General features: G+C 42.8%; 3 protein-coding genes across 5 annotated transcripts in view; 2 read left to right on the forward strand and 1 right to left on the reverse strand.

Annotated features, from left to right (window-relative positions):
* The first annotated feature begins 815 nt into the window (after positions 1-815).
* On the forward strand, positions 816-9,683 carry u2surp (U2 snRNP-associated SURP domain containing). Of its 2 annotated transcripts, XM_069667112.1 has the most exons (26): positions 816-862; positions 2,119-2,217; positions 2,345-2,456; positions 2,608-2,732; positions 2,835-2,905; positions 3,068-3,156; positions 3,303-3,338; positions 3,448-3,530; positions 3,707-3,872; positions 3,958-4,169; positions 4,558-4,601; positions 6,137-6,241; positions 6,346-6,412; positions 6,507-6,670; positions 6,758-6,920; positions 7,033-7,112; positions 7,221-7,308; positions 7,400-7,537; positions 7,629-7,818; positions 7,906-7,986; positions 8,077-8,128; positions 8,217-8,364; positions 8,461-8,571; positions 8,660-8,787; positions 8,894-9,079; positions 9,167-9,683. In XM_069667112.1, the coding sequence occupies exons 1-26, from the start codon at positions 818-820 to the stop codon at positions 9,300-9,302; spliced, it is 2,919 nt and encodes a 972-aa protein (XP_069523213.1). In that variant the 5' UTR covers positions 816-817; the 3' UTR covers positions 9,303-9,683. The 2 variants fall into 2 exon arrangements, with proteins under 2 accessions (XP_069523213.1, XP_069523214.1); XM_069667113.1 differs by lacking the exons at positions 816-862; positions 2,119-2,217; positions 2,345-2,456; ... (5 more) ...; positions 3,707-3,872; positions 4,558-4,601 and having other exon boundaries at positions 4,031-4,169.
* Positions 9,684-9,742: 59 nt separating this feature from the next.
* Positions 9,743-17,941, reverse strand: part of LOC138595646 (nephrocystin-3-like) — a 32,838-nt gene continuing 24,639 nt past the window's right edge. For both annotated transcript variants that reach the window (XM_069666981.1, XM_069666982.1), the window contains 7 exons: positions 12,561-12,630; positions 11,880-11,965; positions 11,717-11,788; positions 11,346-11,500; positions 11,005-11,121; positions 10,626-10,735; positions 9,743-10,542 (listed from right to left, as the gene is read on the reverse strand). In XM_069666981.1, the coding sequence (XP_069523082.1) occupies positions 10,428-10,542; positions 10,626-10,735; positions 11,005-11,121; positions 11,346-11,500; positions 11,717-11,788; positions 11,880-11,965; positions 12,561-12,630 (725 nt within the window). In that variant the 3' untranslated portion in view covers positions 9,743-10,427. The remainder of the gene's footprint in view (positions 10,543-10,625; positions 10,736-11,004; positions 11,122-11,345; positions 11,501-11,716; positions 11,789-11,879; positions 11,966-12,560; positions 12,631-17,941) is intronic.
* ackr4b (atypical chemokine receptor 4b) lies at positions 14,190-17,795 on the forward strand. The gene is made up of 2 exons (XM_069666980.1): positions 14,190-14,303; positions 16,244-17,795. Exon 2 carries the CDS (start codon positions 16,248-16,250, stop codon positions 17,361-17,363), a length of 1,116 nt encoding a protein of 371 aa, XP_069523081.1. The 5' UTR covers positions 14,190-14,303; positions 16,244-16,247; the 3' UTR covers positions 17,364-17,795.

A 17,941-nucleotide genomic window follows, 5' to 3' on the forward strand; every position in this document is an offset into this window, starting at 1 on the left:
AAAAAAACGAAGAAGAAAAAAAACCGATTAAAGAAGTGCGGAAAGGGTGTGAAGATTCGCATTCATTTATGTGGCACCTGGAAAACCTTGAAGGAGGTGGCATGATTAAACTTGACCCAAGAAATCATACATGAATGATCTGGCACTCCATTAACTATGTACCATAAACGGATTTGATAATTACCTAAGAGATCTTACTGACCAGATGTGGAGTGACAGAAGACAACTGTGACATGTTCTCCAACAGGAATGTAATTTTCCCCCACAGCTGAAATATCATTAAAAATATGTGTTTGAAATCGCCGTAGGCTGCGACTGTCAGATTAATATGCACAGGTAACATAGAAAAATGAGAGCGATGGAGAGAGAGAGCACCACCTGCTGGACTAAATATGGTAGGCCTATAGGCACTCAGTGCTGTATTTTATTATTATTTTTTACTTAACTTCAAAAATGAAATAACTGGTTGCATTTTAAGACATTACATTTGGCTGTCTGTGGATGTATTGGGTCTGTACGAAGTTAAGAATATTTGGCAGCTGGGACACAATAATAATTAGAAATATAACTATAATAAATATTCAAATTAACCATTTGAAATAAGAACTTGTTTTGTTTCCTGAAATTATTGGAAATTAAATACACAGTTCCAATCGGGTATTCTGTCCTCTGTGCTTAGAAAAGTAATCATTAAAAAGCGGCAAAGCGGAGAAAATAGCTAAGCCATCACTGATTCGGTGATCGACTGTGTTGCCTGAAGTTCACAACTGCCGCTATCTTCTAATCGATGATCGATTTTATTTTAGTTCCACAAAAGATGGCGGACCGAACGCCTGGTGGCTCTCAAAAAGCTAGCGCTAAGGTGAATTTACAGTTTGTATTTACGTTAGCTATGTCTTATCCGTTGTATTGAAAACAATGTAAATTAAAGCATGCCTAAACAATTTTGACTATTCACGTGCTTGTAGCTTGTAAGAGTTACGAATGTGCGCAACCGTGTTGGCTAACTACTAACGTGCTAAAGCTAACCTTCACTGGCTAATTTAGCTAAACTAAGCTAGCGGTTTAGCCACGGCGAGCCAGACTAGACAGGACAGTTGACCCAGAAATACATATTTTTCTTAAAGCTATCCATTTTGTACCGTTGTTGCGAGTCTTCTTATAGACGTTAATGTGAGAGTGGTTTGAATGTATGAATAGTAAAGTCACTATTTCAGGACTCGGGCCTGATAATATTTCAGCCTCTCAACAGTCATTCGAATGATGTCGGCGGCGCTGCAGCAGATACCAGCTCGTGCAGGCCTCTGGCTAATTTGCTCAGTTTTAGCCGGTACTTCATGTCCGGATGCAATTAAGTAGAAAATGTGCATTAAATTAACCATTCAGATTTATCACCATAGATTAATGCAGCGATCTCTAACTACAATGAACGCACTCCCCCTAACAGTGCAGTTTGAGTTGCGTAATGTCACTGTAACGTTAATGAACCCTGCTTAACTTTGCTGTCAACATGAAAACTGTTGCGCATTAGTAATCATCTGAGCATTAACAAACATTACCTGAAGCAGAACGGATCAGTGTGACAGTCTGCAATTAAAAACGTCTATTGTGTTACTTTAAAAACATGTTAAAAGTTGGCTTTGTTTACAATACATGATTATGCACACTGTTTTTACTGTAAATACTGAAAAACTGTCTACCTCATGTAAATGAACCCATCTGTAACATAACATTACATAACACAACATTTTGTGTATATATATATGTATATAATATATATATATATATATATATTTTTAATATATATATTATTTCAGCGTCCTTTTCACTTGTCTCTCGTAGCATGTACACATAAGTTTCGTATTAATGTTTAATGTAGGCTTGTACATATTAGTATAATGTCTAATCAGTCTTGTCGCCGATGGTCTGGTTTGCTTTTGTAAGTCATATAGAGTAATCAGAATTCATTCCAGTCTGTTTCATAACCAGCGAAAAACTCCTCACAGAAGCTTTAATGTTTAAGGCTTGTACATAGAGAGCAAAGTTAAACCGGAGTCAAATTCCTTGTATGTGTACATGCCTGGCCAATAAAACTGATTCTGATTCTGTTTCTGACAGGCGCTGCTTGAGAGCAAACTTAAGTCTTTCAGCATTGGCAAAATGGCTGTAGCAAAGAGGACCCTGAGCAAAAAGGAACAAGATGAAATAAAGAAAAAAGTATGTATTTGCTTCCTTTTTCAAAATTATTGTCTTTTATGTGGTCCCTTGGCTTGCATTTTGTAAACATACTTCTTTGTATTCGTTGAATGTATTTGTTTACCTTGACACTGTTTTCTCTGCTCAGGAGGATGAGCGGGCGGCAGCAGAGATTTATGAGGAGTTTCTTGCTGCTTTTGAAGGAGGGGAGGGGAAAGTTAAGGCCTTTGTCCGTGGTGGCATTGCAAATGCAACAAAAGGTATGAATTATTTTTATTATTTACATAATCTATTACCCAATGCATTGCATGATATGTAAGGCATAAGTAGAGTTCACAGCATCACCAATCTAGGTCTTCGAAAGATGAATTTGAATTGTACCTAATTTTGAGACAAACTTTCTTCTTTCAGAGGAGGCAGCTGCTGATGAGAAGAAAGGAAAGATGTACAAGCCCAAGTCCCGTTTTGAGGGCCAAACAAAAAGCTTCTTGCCTTTGGAAACACCACCTCAGTTTTTAGCATTAGACAAACGACATGTAAGTTCTATCATAGTCAACAAGTAACTTCTCCGGTCACTTATTTAGTACATTATATTGCTTTTTTGCAGTATTGATACTGTTTCCACATCTGTATTTCAGTCTGTGAAGAAAAGCACTGAAAAGGAAAAGAAGAAGAGCAACTTGGAGCTCTTCAAAGAAGAGCTTAAACAGTAAGTTTTGACGCTTAAATCAGTTAAACATTAACATGTTTTAGAGCATGTGTAATCTAGTAGTATTCTAGTGGGCAAACATGGTAGTGAAAGTACACAAGTCCATTTGTAATAATTGGAACATAGGTTGTACTTAATTGTAACATATGCTGTTTCCTGCAGAATACAGGAAGAAAGGGATGAAAGGCACAAGATGAAAGGACGTGTCAGTCGTTTTGAACCTCTCTCGGGTGCGGATGGCAGACGTTCGTGTAAGTGTCTCTCAGCTGCAAGACTGTGTTCCATGTACTAACTTGGTCTGAAATGGCCCCGTCCTGCACGCCTGACTCCACTCCCTTCCCCCTTTGTCCACCTTTTCCCTGAAACAAAATTTATACTGCTTTTCTGCTTCTTTTAGCGGATGGTTCTTCAAGAAGAAACCGTCCGTCCAGTGGTAATTTTGACTTAATATAGTGGCTGTGAATTTTCTTCATCTTGCTAAGAATGTAGGTTGTCCTGTCAGACAGCAGTAGGACATTCCTCTCTCTTTTCTGTGTCTGCAGTTTTGGATGATTGTGCACCCGGTTCCCATGATGTTGGAGATCCATCCACTACTAACTTGTATCTAGGAAACATCAATCCGCAGGTGAATTGTTTTCCAAACATGTATGAAGTGGAGAAGAGAGACACTATAGAACTGGCTGACATATCTTTGCTGTGAACAGGATAACTTGATTTGAGCCTGTTGCCTTGCTATGTACTAAATCTACATTTCAAACAGTGTCTATACAAGTCTCCTTGTATATCTTCGGTATTTCATAGATGAATGAGGAGATGCTGTGTCAAGAGTTTGGCCGTTACGGCCCGCTGGCCAGCGTGAAGATCATGTGGCCGAGGACAGACGAGGAGAGGGCTCGGGAGAGGAACTGTGGCTTTGTGGCTTTCATGAACAGGAGGGATGCTGAGCGCGCACTCAAGAACCTAAATGGTACAAAGCTGCGTATATGATATAAAAAAATGACACACTCGTCTTTTCAGCTTTTATAAGTATGTTTTTTTTATTCCGCTTACAGGAAAGATGATTATGAACTTTGAGATGAAATTAGGATGGGGCAAAGGTGTTCCCATTCCACCCCACCCCATCTACATCCCTCCTTCCATGATGGAGCACACACTCCCACCGCCTCCCTCCGGCCTGCCATTCAACGCACAGCCCCGGGAGAGGCTAAAGAACCCCAATGCTCCCCTGCTTCCTCCGCCTAAAAACAAGGAGGAGTTTGAGAAGGTAACTCAGCATGTCAGCCTAGGCTTTGTCATGGGTTATGGCTTTGTTTTGTAAATGCAGCTGGTAAGATGTTAGCCTGTATAATGAGCACAAGTCAGCACAGGTCTTTATCCAAATTACTGTAAGTGATAGTTTTTGTCTTGTTGAGTTAGTTAAACTAGTCTTAGGGTGGGTATAATGAAATGTTAGCGTGTGGGAAAATGCTCAGACGTGTTTATGGCTAGTGAATACAGTGTCAGGGGTGTTTGGCCTTGTAGTAAAACTGACAGCAGTAAAGGAAAGTTGTTGTCTATTTGCACTTTTAAATGCATTTTTTATATTTTTCACCTGTTGCCTTTTAACAATACTCACATTCTATGTTTATTATCTGATGTGACTTCATATACAGACTCTGTCGCAAGCCATAGTCAAAGTGGTTATCCCAACAGAAAGGTACATGTTTTTCTTTTTTTAAAATTGGTGTACAAACTTAGACAAAAAAAAACATCCCATAATGAAGCTAAAAGTTTGATCAGTTGATCACTGCATGCTACAGGGGGCTGGTCAGTATGGGTGAGCAATGGTTGCTACTACAATGTCATCACATTAGCACATAGAAAGTTACTGACTGACAGGTTTGTTTTGCTCTTCGCAATCCACCATCACTCATATTTCCGTTAAATATGTAACAAGATCATTATAGTGCTTTTAAATGTGCTGTTTAGAACCAAACATCATGATTTAGTCCATCACAGTTCCACTCCATTGTTTTTTTTTAGCGACATGTTAATATGCCTCATACATAGCCTGCTGATTCTAGCTCTGTAGTTGTGAGATCCCAGTTGCCGACCATTGCTCACTCAGACCGTCTACCCCCTTGGCCTCTGTCACTCTATCGGGAGCTCAGTAAATCTGGCCCCTGCCAACAAATCCAAACCTGCCAGCATTAGTCTCTATATGACCTTTGACATTGGCCTTGGTGAGCAGCACAAGTTGAACTGTCTGCAGCAGCGAGGGACCTGAAAAGCCTCATGGGATGGATTGGGAAAGTATACTGAATTTTACCCCGCCATTGGTACGATCGGCTCCAATACAAGTAAATGTGATCTGTGTTGTCAAATGAAAGACATCCTTTGTCTTGTTGGCCACTTGAGGCGAATTGTATGCAGCCTGCACCATGTTTATCCCCAAAAAATTGTCACAAGAAGAACTTAAGTGATCTCATTTGCACTGTATTCAGTCATGACAAACTCCACCAGTAGAGAACATGTTCAGCCTATTTAGGCCAACAATCCTATACTGCTTTGGTTCTTCCTCACTTCACATTGGCCAGGAGACGAGCGGGAATTGGAAGGCACTGTACTGACAGACTTTTCAGTTAATACAGTGTCTTGTCAATGTCTTGCTTTTACTTTCCCGAATTCTTCAGCTTCACTTTTGTGAAATTTGATTTTAGGAAGATTAAAATAAAAGGGTCCAGGCGGTGCTATGTCATTAAATCCTGTTGCACTGTAGCCTTAAAGTACACAGGCATGAACAATTTATGCACAATTCTAAATAATTTGTTATTTGAATTGTTAGTTTAATTAATTCTTAATAGATAAGAACATTTTACTGTAACATTAATCATAATTTTAAGTTGATTTTTGGCAGCAGTTTGCTTTGATGTTATACATAGGCTCAGACGCTTAGTCACATTTAATTTATACCTGGTCACGTGATTCTCTTTTACAGTCGTCTCTCCATTAAGCTTTTCATCCTACATAGTAAATTAATAATAAGCAGATGTTATTGTATGTTTTGATTGAGTCATTTTAGTGACACCCATAAAGAATCTAGCCACGGCAGAGCCTGGCCACATTTGTCTGTAAGGAGACGACTGTTCCGAGTGCAACACCACCAGGCATAAATTAAGCTAACAGTTTTTTGTAGTGGTCAAGGGTCCGGCCAGTCTGAATCCGTTTGCTTTAACTGTGTTTTTCTTGTAGGAATTTGCTCTCTCTCATCCACCGAATGATCGAGTTTGTGGTGCGTGAAGGCCCAATGTTTGAAGCCATGATCATGAACAGAGAAATCAACAATCCCATGTACAGGTCAGTTACACTGCACATCTGTGATGTCATTACCGTTTATCATTTTAGCAGGGTTTGCACAGCTATGATGCGTATGCTCATGTTTGTGATTTATTCTCCTCCAGGTTTCTATTTGAGAACCAGAGCCCAGCACATGTGTACTACAGGTGGAAGCTCTACTCCATACTGCAGGTTTGTAGAACACAAAGTCAGAGGTATCCAGCCCACACTGTAGAAAACGAGATGATTTGTTTTAACTGTATTAACTGTAATATTATGTTCTCAGGGTGAAGCACCAGCCAAATGGCGAACAGATGACTTTAGGATGTTTAAAAATGGCTCTCTATGGCGCCCACCTCCTCTTAATCCATACCTCCACGGTCCTTATGATGATGGTGAGGAAGAGGAGGAAGAAGAGGAGGGCAGCAAGAAAGGCTGCTTGAAAGAAGAGTAAGACCGTCTCCTTATACATTCATTCATCAAACTGTTACAATATGCTGCTGTTGGTGATCCTAAAGTTTGATTTCTTCTCTGCAGAGAGCGGGACAAACTAGAGGAGATGCTGCGTGGTATGACTCCCAGGAGGGGCGACATAGCAGAAGCCATGCTGTTTTGTCTGAGCCACGCCGAAGCAGCTGAAGAGATCGTGGAGTGCGTCACAGAGTCTCTCTCCATCCTCAAGACCCCCCTTCCCAAGAAGGCAAGATTTCACTCTTAAATCAATTTACTCGGAAAAGCCATTGACAACTTTTCACATCATATATTGCGGTAGATATTTGAAAATGTATTAATATTCACTGTCAACATTTCAGATTGCACGGTTATACCTAGTTTCTGATGTGCTGTACAACTCTTCTGCCAAAGTATCCAATGCGTCTTACTACAGAAAATAGTAAGTCACCCTCTTGGACACAGATCACACAGCATTGTCAACATATGATTGTAATACCCACGTATGTACTGTCTTTTTAAATCCACATTTGTCCCTGTTTTTCAACAGTTTTGAGGCAAAGCTCTGCCAGATTTTCGCAGACCTCAACTCGACATACAAAACGATACAGGGTCACCTTCAGAGTGAGAACTTCAAGGTACAAAACATCTTAATTCTGCCATGTGAATTAAACGCAATCATTGTGTCACCTACAGTATGTCACTTGAACATGTTCTTCTTTGTGGCAGCAACGTGTAATGTCATGTTTCCGGGCCTGGGAGGACTGGGCTGTGTACCCCGACCCCTTCCTCATCAAGCTGCAGAACATCTTCCTGGGTCTGGTTAATCTCGCTGCAGAGAAGGAACCCGTTGTTGTCATTGTGGAGGTACATGATGCAACTATACACAACCCTTGTAATATCTTTAAAATTCCCTGTTTCCATCAGTTACTAAAGTCTCCCTTTCTTTGGCTGTCAGCCTGAGCCAGCAGAGGACATCGATGGAGCTCCAATAGGGGAGTACGTTGACGGCTCTATGCTGGAGGATGTGGACGGGGTGCCGATCGATGCAGGGCCCATTGACGGGGCTCCTATTGATGGAGCCCCTCTGGATGATTTAGATGGTGTTCCTATCAAGCCCATGGAGGAAGACATAGATGGAATACCTTGTGAGTACTGCAGGATGTTTTAAAAAGTGTATGTTAATCATGATCTTGGCCCTAATGTATGCATGTTTTGTCATGTTTTTTTTATAGTGGATCAGTCCAAGGAGGCAACCTTCAAAGTAGCACCCTCCAAATGGGAAGCAGTGGATGAGGCAGAGTTAGAGTCTCAAGGTAAGACATTTAAGTGGCATCAGATTTATAATATATTAAAAGCTTTATGTGTCTCAGTTTCAGTTATGCTGTATTTTGTTTGCTTCTTAGCTGTGACAACTTCAAAGTGGGAGATGTTTGAGCAGCCTGAAGAAGCAAAGAAGTGAGTTTTCCTGTGTGTTTTCTGTTATGTTGTGCAAATACACCAGTGCACTCTTGACCTTTTTTATAACCTTTTTCCACCTCTGAAGGGACGACGAGGACAGCGATTATGATGACAGGAGCCCTCGCTCGGACGATAATCAAAGCTACTCCAACCCTGTCAGAGATGACTCAGATTTCAAGGCCAAGATGTCTGAAATGAATGAGGAGAAACGCACCAAACTCAGGGAGATAGAGGTACCTAACAACTATCATCAAACCCTCAATGTACCAGAATTCGCAGTGTTTTGTGTGCAAATATAAATCATTGGTTTGACCGTTTCTCTTTTACAGGTTAAGGTCATGAAGTTCCAGGATGAGCTGGAGTCTGGGAAAAGGCCCAAGAAGCCTGGGCAGAGTTTCCAGGAGCAGGTGGAGCACTACAGGGACAAACTTCTTCAAAAGGTAGGGAGTGGGGCTCTGCGGATTAGGTAAAATACAGGAGTGCAGATTCAAAAATGGGGTGATTCATTTTGTTCTTTTTTTACTGTAGGAAAAAGAAAAGGAGAAACTTGAACGGGAGAAGGAGAGGGAGAAAAAAGAGAAGGAGAAAGCTGAGGCACGGTTGAAAGACTTGAAGAAGGAGAAAGAGAAGGAGGACACGCCGACCAGGAAAGAGAGGTGAGGTCATCGGTTGGCAGGCTGCAGTGCTGTGCCACTCTAGGATGGTCCAACATCATAGAATTTGTTCAATATCTGATAGATTTTTGTCTCCTCTGGTTTATAGGAAGCGGCGTCACAGCGGTTCACCCAGCCCCACACGGAGCAGCAGCAGACGAGGCCGGTCATCGTCGCCCCGTTCAGAGCGATCAGAAAGATCAGAACGCTCCGACCGCTCGTACTCTAAAGACACATCTACCCGCTCAACCCATAAAGACTCCCCGAGATCCAGCAACAAAAAGTCCTCCAAGAGGTAAGACAATCTGCCTGCTAGGACTATTATGTCCTGCGGTGTTAAAGAGAGTTGAAACATCATTAAAATGTCGTGTTCTTCCTCTAGATCTCCCTCACCTCGCACACCCAAACGATCCAGGAGGTCGCGCTCCAGAACGCCCAAGAAATCAACTAAAAAGTCCCGCTCCAAATCAAGGTCACCGCACCGGTCTCACAAAAAGTCAAAGAAGAGCAAACACTGACACGTCTTTCCCTTCAGCCTCCAAACCAGCCTATCCTCCTCCCTCCCCATTCTCCCCTTTTCTGCGCCGTGCTGTATAAAAGATTGACTGACTGATTTGGCAGCTGAAGATCTCTGCCACGTGTTAATGTATAGACAATGACGAGTGAAGGGTCCTGCATGGGTTGCCATCTGGTGTATCAAATGGATGGGGCCATTGCTGTTTTATATTGTACAAAAAAATAATGTGCTTGTGTGTCCTGACTCCCCCCGTCACCTCACAATGGAATTCATCCATGTGGTAGACCACGCCCGTACAGAGTGTGATGACTATAGTCATATTCATGCTGTCATTTTCTGTTTTTGTAGTTCACATTAAAAGAAATTCCTAATAAACAAGTGTCATTTTTAAATCAAACATAATGCGGACATTCAGACTTTAAATTATTTATTTAAAGAAAATGCAGTAAAATATATACAATTAATTGTACATCAGTCATTTATTTACATTTAGTGTATTTTAGTAGCAAAAATTCTTAAAGGGCAAGTTCACCGATTTTCAACCTCAGTCCTATCATGCTGTTGTGGGGAGCTAATAATGGTAGAAAAAAAATGCAAATGCAATTCCAATGGTCCCTGGAAAACCTCCAGGGAGCTCGCTAAACTACACTTCCTCAATCTAGGACGCCCGCCTCTGATGTCATGTCTCGTTCAAAATCGTCAGGTTTGAAATGTAGACTGCAGACCTGAAGATTTTTTAGGCGATTCACCGGTATGTTCTCATATGTCTGAGCCGTTGCCTGCAGCGAAAACGGTAGTATTTCACTCCAGCGTCTCTCGCTGAGCCGTTCCTTTCAGAGGGAGGGGGGCAATGCACGCTGGGTGTTGTAGGAATGTAGAATGGGCGAAACCACGAGCTGCTTGTACAACTTTCTCCACAGCTATGGCACCAATTTCAATTATTATTGCTTCTATTGATTACAGAGAACATTAGCTTTGACTGACAGTGGCTTTTTCCAGGGGAGAATTGCTCCTTCAATTAAAATCTTGCTTTGTGTTAGCAGATAATTCATTACACCTGAAAAAAGCTGTAATTTTTCCTTTAAGGCAATTTAGTGAAACTTGTGGCAACATGATTCCCGTTACTTCACAGTTTGGCCTGTGCTTTCTTCAGTTGATCCCTCAGCTCTAGACCAGCAATCGAAGAGAGATGCACTTCATCTGGCCCGTCAGCGATTCGCAGAGTCCTCACATACGAATACCTGATGGAGAACGAAATATCAGCATCAGGGCGGAGATGGATTCAGTGCTTACTCATTTATGTGGAGGAAAAAAAAGAACTTACAACTGTGCAAGCGGGACGTCTCCGGACACACCTGCGCCTCCATATACCTGTATAGCAATGTCCACCACCTTACAGGCCATCCTGGCTGCTGCGACCTTGATCATAGCAATCTAGGGAATAAACAAGGAGCAGTAAGTGTATGCACTAGGAAAACCACAAACGTGTGCTCAAGGGATTAAAATCCTGTGAAATGTTCACAGTCAGACTATTACAACTAAATGTTTTAAAATAGTTGAATTCTAAAGTCAATTTTGCACAGGACAAGTATCATTTGATCAAAGTGTGTCTTGTATTCCAACTACAAATATACTACATGGTGTGAATATGGTAGAGAGTATGTTGTGAGAGTATGTCCCAAACAGACTACTGACGGTGTTACCTGTTTGCGAGCGGCGCGGCTGCCCACTGTATCCAGAGCATGAGCAGCCTGTAGAGTCAGCAGACGGGTCTGTTCTATCATTAGACGACACTCTGCTATCCAGTGAGCAACAACTTCCTACACATAAGGAAAGGAAATGATGGTTCCAGACAGCTCCAAAAATACAGTACAAATTAGAGGAATGCAACATATATAATATATATAACATTGGTAACACAGGAAGGAGAAAATATTTAATAAAGCTGCATATATATATCTGTCCACTAGGTGTCAGCAGGAAAGAGCTCCACAGCTCTGCACTTTTAAACTAAAAGGAACCTCAAGGGTCTGCGTCCACTTACATGTTGGTAGAGTTTCTTTCCAAACGTGCTCCTGGAGGCCGCCCGCTGGCAGAGCAGCTCCAGCGCCAACTCTGCAGCACCGACAGCTCTCATGCAGTGGTGCAGCCGGCCCGGCCCCAGACGACCCTGAGCGATCTCGAATCCCCTGCCCTCTCCTGGCAGCACACAGCCCGAAGACAAAACAGGAGGAAAATTTTATCCCTGTCCTACTGACCTTATACACACAACAGTCAGTATCTCTTTATTGTCATAGCACAATAAAGGAATGATAAGGAATAATATAATTCTATGGCTTTATAGGTGTAGAAGAACACCTAGTTTCAGAAAGTAAGAGGAAGCAGGAAGAAACAAAGAGCAGTAAAGTCTCTCACCCAGAATAATGTTGGCCAAAGGGACACGCACATTTTCAAAGTGCACTTCAAAGTGGCCACCATGGATGGCGTCTAAACACAGGAAAAAAGAGAGGAATGAGGGGTCTTATTTGAATGCAAACAGGAAACATTAATTGCACAAGGTATAATAACAGAGTCCTACCATCCTGTCCAAACACAGTGAGCGGCCTGACGAGCTTTACGCCTGGTGTGTGCACGGGGACGAGGATCATACTGTGCTGGCCGTGCCTGAGGAAAAAATGATACTCTTTCATTCAACCACTGTTTAATCTGGAATTTCAAAATCACTGCGACTAGGTGTCTGTCTTTGCAAACAGGGCTGGGTGTGCGTCTTGTTGCCCTGCTGGCAAAACAAGAAGAAAGAGTATTACAGATCTTGGGTGTGTCTGAGTTCTTTTCATTAACATCTTAAATGCTTGTAACTGATGAGTGTCAGATTAAGCGATTAATGCCAGTTACTTGCAAGCCGCATTATTTCCGTGCCAACAAAATTCATTTGCCACATTATTTCATCCGTTGAGATCCAAACCTCCGGGGCAAAAATTAACAATAGGAGCGTTAAATTGCAGGTAAACACTGGGGAGCACACCCTGTTCTCTAGGGAAGTAAATTCAAGTTTTAACAGTGGCACAGAAACAGATGCATGTAAAATACAGGCTCCGAAGCAAAGTGCAAAGGTTCACTGAAAAGAATCATTTCAGTAAGAAAAACTAGAAATCCTGGACTAAGTTCATGAGCCCTTGCACAAACACAGACGTTTTCCCACTCACCAGAAGAGGACAAAAACGCGTCACGTTGAGCAACACTGACATCATCAACTGACCTGCTGCCGACATCCTGCGAGCCGCTCCTGCACATCACAATGGCCACTTTGCACTGGGGATTTCCTGCACCTGCGGGGAAGTTAGAAATGCTTCTGGTTAGCCGTCTTTTGGCATGAAAACAACGAGAAAAAGGAACTTTTTTTTCAGCGTCCGACTCTGTCCTTAACCCTTCCGTAACCCTTCCGTAACCCCTGTCTTCGTGGAAATGAATGTGTGCCGCTGAGTGGGAAGAGGATGACAGCCGGTGACAGATTGGCGTCACGAGGACGGCCAGCTGAGGATGAATTACATTTCCTGAGTTGGATTCTTTCACATGGAGGAACGTTGGAGCAGATGGTGTTTGTTGGGAAGATTTAATTGAGCCTTACTGGGAAAAAATCTTCTTTTACAGCTGCAACATCACAAATACTGGACCAAACCCCCACTAGAGGGCAACATCATATGGACATAGATTTTTACATCATCACACAAACTAGATTCAGTAGTAATTAAGTCACAATGAGACAGAACAATGACCAAATGGAGTCAAAAAGCGGACTCCCAAACTGGGAAATTCCAGTCCCTTATGCGTCCTTGAATCCCTCAGGCCCAAACAGGGTGACCAATGATCCTCCTTCCTGTTTATACATCTGTCTGAATGGCAAATATGTCCCCTAGGGACAGGACATATGGGCTCCAGACAGCTCCAGACGTCACAGCGTGCGAACACTCACACAAACTCAATCTGACAACTGTTTAAACTTCTTCTCTGATTGCAGAAGTTCAAACAAACATTAATGATAATGTTGGATCTGCAGCAAAGCACGCAGAAATTGACACCTGCCTCCACCCAGGGAAAACAAGACGGAGAGCCCGTTTAGCTCTGGGGCAGGTTGGGTTTTCTTGTGAACCCGCTCATGGTCCGTGACATGAGGTGAGCCCTGCCGTCGCGCCACAGTCGTGCCCCAACATGCCCTATGACTGCTGGAATTAAAACAAACCTTCCCAGCCCTGTCTTCCTGAGAATGTGGCATGCAGATATTTCATGTTGTCTGTGACATTCGAGAAAACATTCTTGTGTTCATGTTTTCTGTGCGATTTATTTAAATACAAGAAAAAGAAATAATGTGAAAGAGGGATGAAAAACTGGAGAGATGTTTCAGAGGAAGCTGAAATAAAGACGCACTTTTCCTTGGAAAAAAACAGGAAACTAAAACCATGAATAAAATTCTGCTGATGACGATGTTAAGTGATGAAACGAACACAACAATTTATAACAAATCAACACAAGCTGCTTTTTCCAGCAGACAACTATGAACAAAAGAGACTGTAAAATTGTAATATAAGATGCTTATTTACACCCTCGTTTCCTCCACTCTTTTCTTGCACAGACATAAACAAAGGGCACTCCCTGCGTGACATCCAGAGGGGGAGATTAAGTTCACAACTTATCTGGTATTTCTCTTTGCAATCTTCAGCACACAAAGACAGTAATGACTCAAAGAATTCATATTTATCCTGCTATGACGCCCTTAAAGACACACACACACGCGCGCACACACACGTGTACAGAGAGCTACGTGGTTAGAGAGAGGTGCAGAGTCAGGAGAGAGGGGGTGGAGCGGGCTGAGGCACAGAGGACAGTCACTGCAGCTCAGTGGTGCACATTACTTTACCCTCTTTATACTCAACAGCTGTTTGAGTGATAACAGAGGGATTCAAACCACCGACTCTTCTAATCCAAGTGAAGAAACACACACAAGGTAAGAATCTTTTCACTTTACTTATTATGTTACAAGTCAAACAATAACAAATGGATACAAATACATCTGACTGTGATTTTCTTCTTTACCTTATAATGTGATGACAGCTGTTTATGGGTTATAATTCAGATCTCTTGTATTGCTGTTTTATTTTTGAAATGTAAATTAAAAGACTTTTCACATGTACATATTTCACCCTGATGAACACAAGTATCATGCCGTGTTTTTCCGTTAGTCAAAGGTTCAGTTTAAGTCAAAGTCCTGCTCGGGATCTTTTATGACATCATTATAACCTTACTGAGGAAATGATAACCTAAACTTAGACCTGCTGCCTTCTGTTTGCGTTTTTCTAGTCATGGTTAGTTTGCGTCTGTGTTAAGCACTTTGAGCTCCGGCAGGATCATATGACTGAAGTTTATTATTGTTATTATGAGGCCTGTAAATTCAGTTTATAGCGCAGAATCAGGACAAACAAAACTTTTGTGTTTGGAATTTAGTTCAGGAAATAAAAAAGCGACTAAACCAAAAAGAGTAACATGAAAAAGTCTCATTTAAAACTATTAGTTTGTGATGGTGTAAAGCAGTAAAACAAGTTTGTTCACTTGACCCTACAATTTTCATTATTCCCGGTTTATTTCCGCTTATTTGTGCAGGGACAAGTATGTAGCGTGTAACTGATGCCACACACCAAACTATTTTTATAGCCTGAGCTGCTTCGCAATGTCAGCCCCAGATAGGCACTTTGTATTCATTCCACATTATATGAAATAACTGCTTTAAAACTTCCATCGCGCTGACCTCAGATATGAGCCGCAGCTGTCAACAGCTCTGAAATACTTGACATTTTTCTGCATGTTCCAATGAACATTTGCGCAAGTAACTCCATCTCCACCCAACCGAGGGTAATGACCCCTTATGTAACAAACCTGGACACTTTTCATAGGAAGGCTGTTGTCATCATAGCTGAGAGGGATTTAACAAATTGATCCCGACATCCAAAATAATGTAAAAGTTGTGTCCTCAGCCAGGAGTGATATCATCAATCACGTCATGTGTTTTTCTTCTGGATATCCCTTGTTACTTTAATAAATAAAACATATGATCTTGATGTTAAGAGAAACTCCCAACTCTAAGTTCAACCTAAGTTAAAGCACGATGTTCCTCTACAGACATTTTGCCAAGCAACGTCAATAATCTGTGTCCGATCAGAGCCAGCGACAGTTACTACGCACACCCTCGTACACACAGCGCTCCCAGTAGACACGATATCTCCATCTGGAGAGGACAACAGAGTAGGGGTTTGTTAACAGCACAGGGAGTCTGGATGAAAGTCTCACTTCACTGGGATGTCCTGTTGAACCAAAACATAACATAGAGATTAACCGCAACATCCTGGAATCGGATCTGGGAAGAGACCTTAGATGCACTTTGGTGTCATCCTCATCCCTCACTCTGCGTACTTCCTGTCGTTCTTGACTTTGGCTGTCTCCCATAATTCTGATCTTTTTCCTGTGTGTTGATAGATAATCAGAGATTATGTTCAAAGGAACACAGAATCAAAAGCTGCCACCTCCTAGTCAGTAGATCCGCTATTATCCAGCAGAATACCAACTAAGTGAATTCAAAGGGTAATTAGTTGCAATGCCGGTCTCTCTCCCCTCCGCTGGTTTATTCATGCCCACACACAGTCCAAACAGACAGAGCTAAAGCCATTAGTGAAACCATGCAGGAGAGATTCCTTTGATGCACAACACAGAAAGATCTCCTTTCCCCGTTTCTCGTGAATAGCAGCTAATTGTTTACAAATGAATTCTTCCTTTAGTGTGGTGAAAACACACAAATTACATTTTATGCAGCTGCACATGACAGCAAATGTTTCCCACATTTTAAAATAAAACAAATGCCTCTCTAAACTGCACTTTGTCTGTTTCCTTGTGCAGAAAAATGGAGGATTTCTATTATTTCGACGACGACGACTCCAGCTTGAACGACAGTTACGACTACAGCTACGAACACAGCGTTTGTGACAAGGAGGCAGTGCGCTCTTTTGGCGGCGTCTTCCTCCCGGTCATCTACGCCCTGGCTCTGGTGGTGGGCCTGGCTGGGAACGCCCTGGTGGTGGTGGTCTACACGTCCAAGGTGCGCCTACGAACCCTGACGGATGTGTGCATCCTCAACCTGGCCATCTCAGACCTGCTGCTGCTCTTCACCCTGCCTTTCTGGGCGGCTGATGCCGTCCACGGCTGGAGGCTGGGTTCGGCTGCCTGTAAGATCACCTCCTTCGTCTACAGCACCAACTTCAGCTGTGGCATGCTGCTGCTGGCGTGCATCAGTGTGGATCGCTACCGTGCTGTCACCCAGAATCCAACAGGTAGGACCGGGACAAGTCCCAGGATAAGGAAACAGTGGCTCCTGGTGTGTGTGGCGCTGTGGGCTGTAGCTGGCTTCCTCGGCCTTCCTGAGCTCCTCTTCTCCACGGTGAAGCACACGCATCACAGGATGATGTGTACGGCCATGTACCCGCCCAGCATGGCCCGGCCTGCGAAGGCCGCCCTGGAGCTGCTGGAGGTGACCCTTAGATTCCTGCTCCCGTTCCTGGTCATGGTGGTTTGCTACTGCCTGGTAGGACGGGCGCTGAGCCAGGCGGCTGGGGTGCGGAGAGACAGGAAGTGGCGTGCCCTGCGGGTCCTGCTGGCTGTGGTGGCTGTGTTCCTGCTCACCCAGCTGCCCTACAACGTGGTCAAGCTGTGCCGAGCGATGGACATCATCTACATCCTCGTGACCGACTGTGAGGTCAGCAAGGGCCTGGATCGAGCTATCCAAGTGACGGAGAGCCTGGCGTTGGCCCACGCCTGCATTAACCCCCTCCTGTACGCCTTCATCGGATCGTCCTTCCGGGGACACGTGCTTAAGGTTGCCAAGCGCCTCGGACAGCGACTTGGGAGACACCCGAGACACGTGAGCGAGGAGCCGGCGGTGGAGATCGCACTGAACATGCACACTCAAACGCAATCGCAGTCTGGTTCAGAAGACCAAGACACCAGCACCTTTACTATTTAAGACTATAACATGTATCTGTTTTCCTGTAAGCACATATGGTAAACTGTATATCCATGTATATATAATAACACACTTATTACCTATCAAACTAGATTGATGAAAGTTTAGTTTATCCTAAACATGTACAGTGAGTTTATATGCACCTTAAGCACCTTTAAGCATAGTATTCTGTATAGATTATATATTTTGTTAAATAAAGAAAAACAAAGATTTTGAGAGACAAACATGTGTTGCCTTTAAATGCAGCTGAAACTCAAGATGCTCCGAGTAATTCCCTGGTTCTCGACGACAAATCCACTACAATCTTACAGTCTGCTGCCTTCCATGAGAGCATCTGCATCCTATTTTACTCCATCCTGTGGCTTTGGGCCGTGATGAGCGATGGCTTGATTGCACAGTGGGTGACCCATCCAGGCAAAAAAACATTTGGAGAGCCGGGGTTTAACGTTAAAGCGCTTTATAAAAGACTTTTCAAACTGCTTTACACTTCTGCAGCTTTATCTGGCCTGAGTGCATCTGCGGAAAGCTCAGACAGACCAAGAGATAAATCCCTTCCATTGTTTACCATTCTTTCCATT

This window comes from Semicossyphus pulcher, unplaced genomic scaffold (assembly GCF_022749685.1).
Source record: "Semicossyphus pulcher isolate SPU_LCO1_2020_fin unplaced genomic scaffold, fSemPul1.0.p SCAF_18, whole genome shotgun sequence".
In the NCBI taxonomy this organism is placed as follows: Eukaryota; Metazoa; Chordata; class Actinopteri; order Labriformes; family Labridae; genus Semicossyphus; species Semicossyphus pulcher.

What these genes read in the sequence shown, in the direction of transcription:
- u2surp (XM_069667112.1), top strand. Translation starts at nt 818, where the DNA reads ATGGCGGACCGAACGCCTGGTGGCTCTCAAAAAGCTAGCGCTAAG. An exon ending in CTCAAAAAGCTAGCGCTAAG is followed by an intron (nt 863 to 2,118) that starts GTGAATTTACAG and finishes TGTTTCTGACAG; the next exon opens with GCGCTGCTTGAGAGCAAACT. An exon ending in ATCAACAATCCCATGTACAG is followed by an intron (nt 6,242 to 6,345) that starts GTCAGTTACACT and finishes ATTCTCCTCCAG; the next exon opens with GTTTCTATTTGAGAACCAGA.
- ackr4b (XM_069666980.1), top strand. Translation starts at nt 16,248, where the DNA reads ATGGAGGATTTCTATTATTTCGACGACGACGACTCCAGCTTGAACGAC.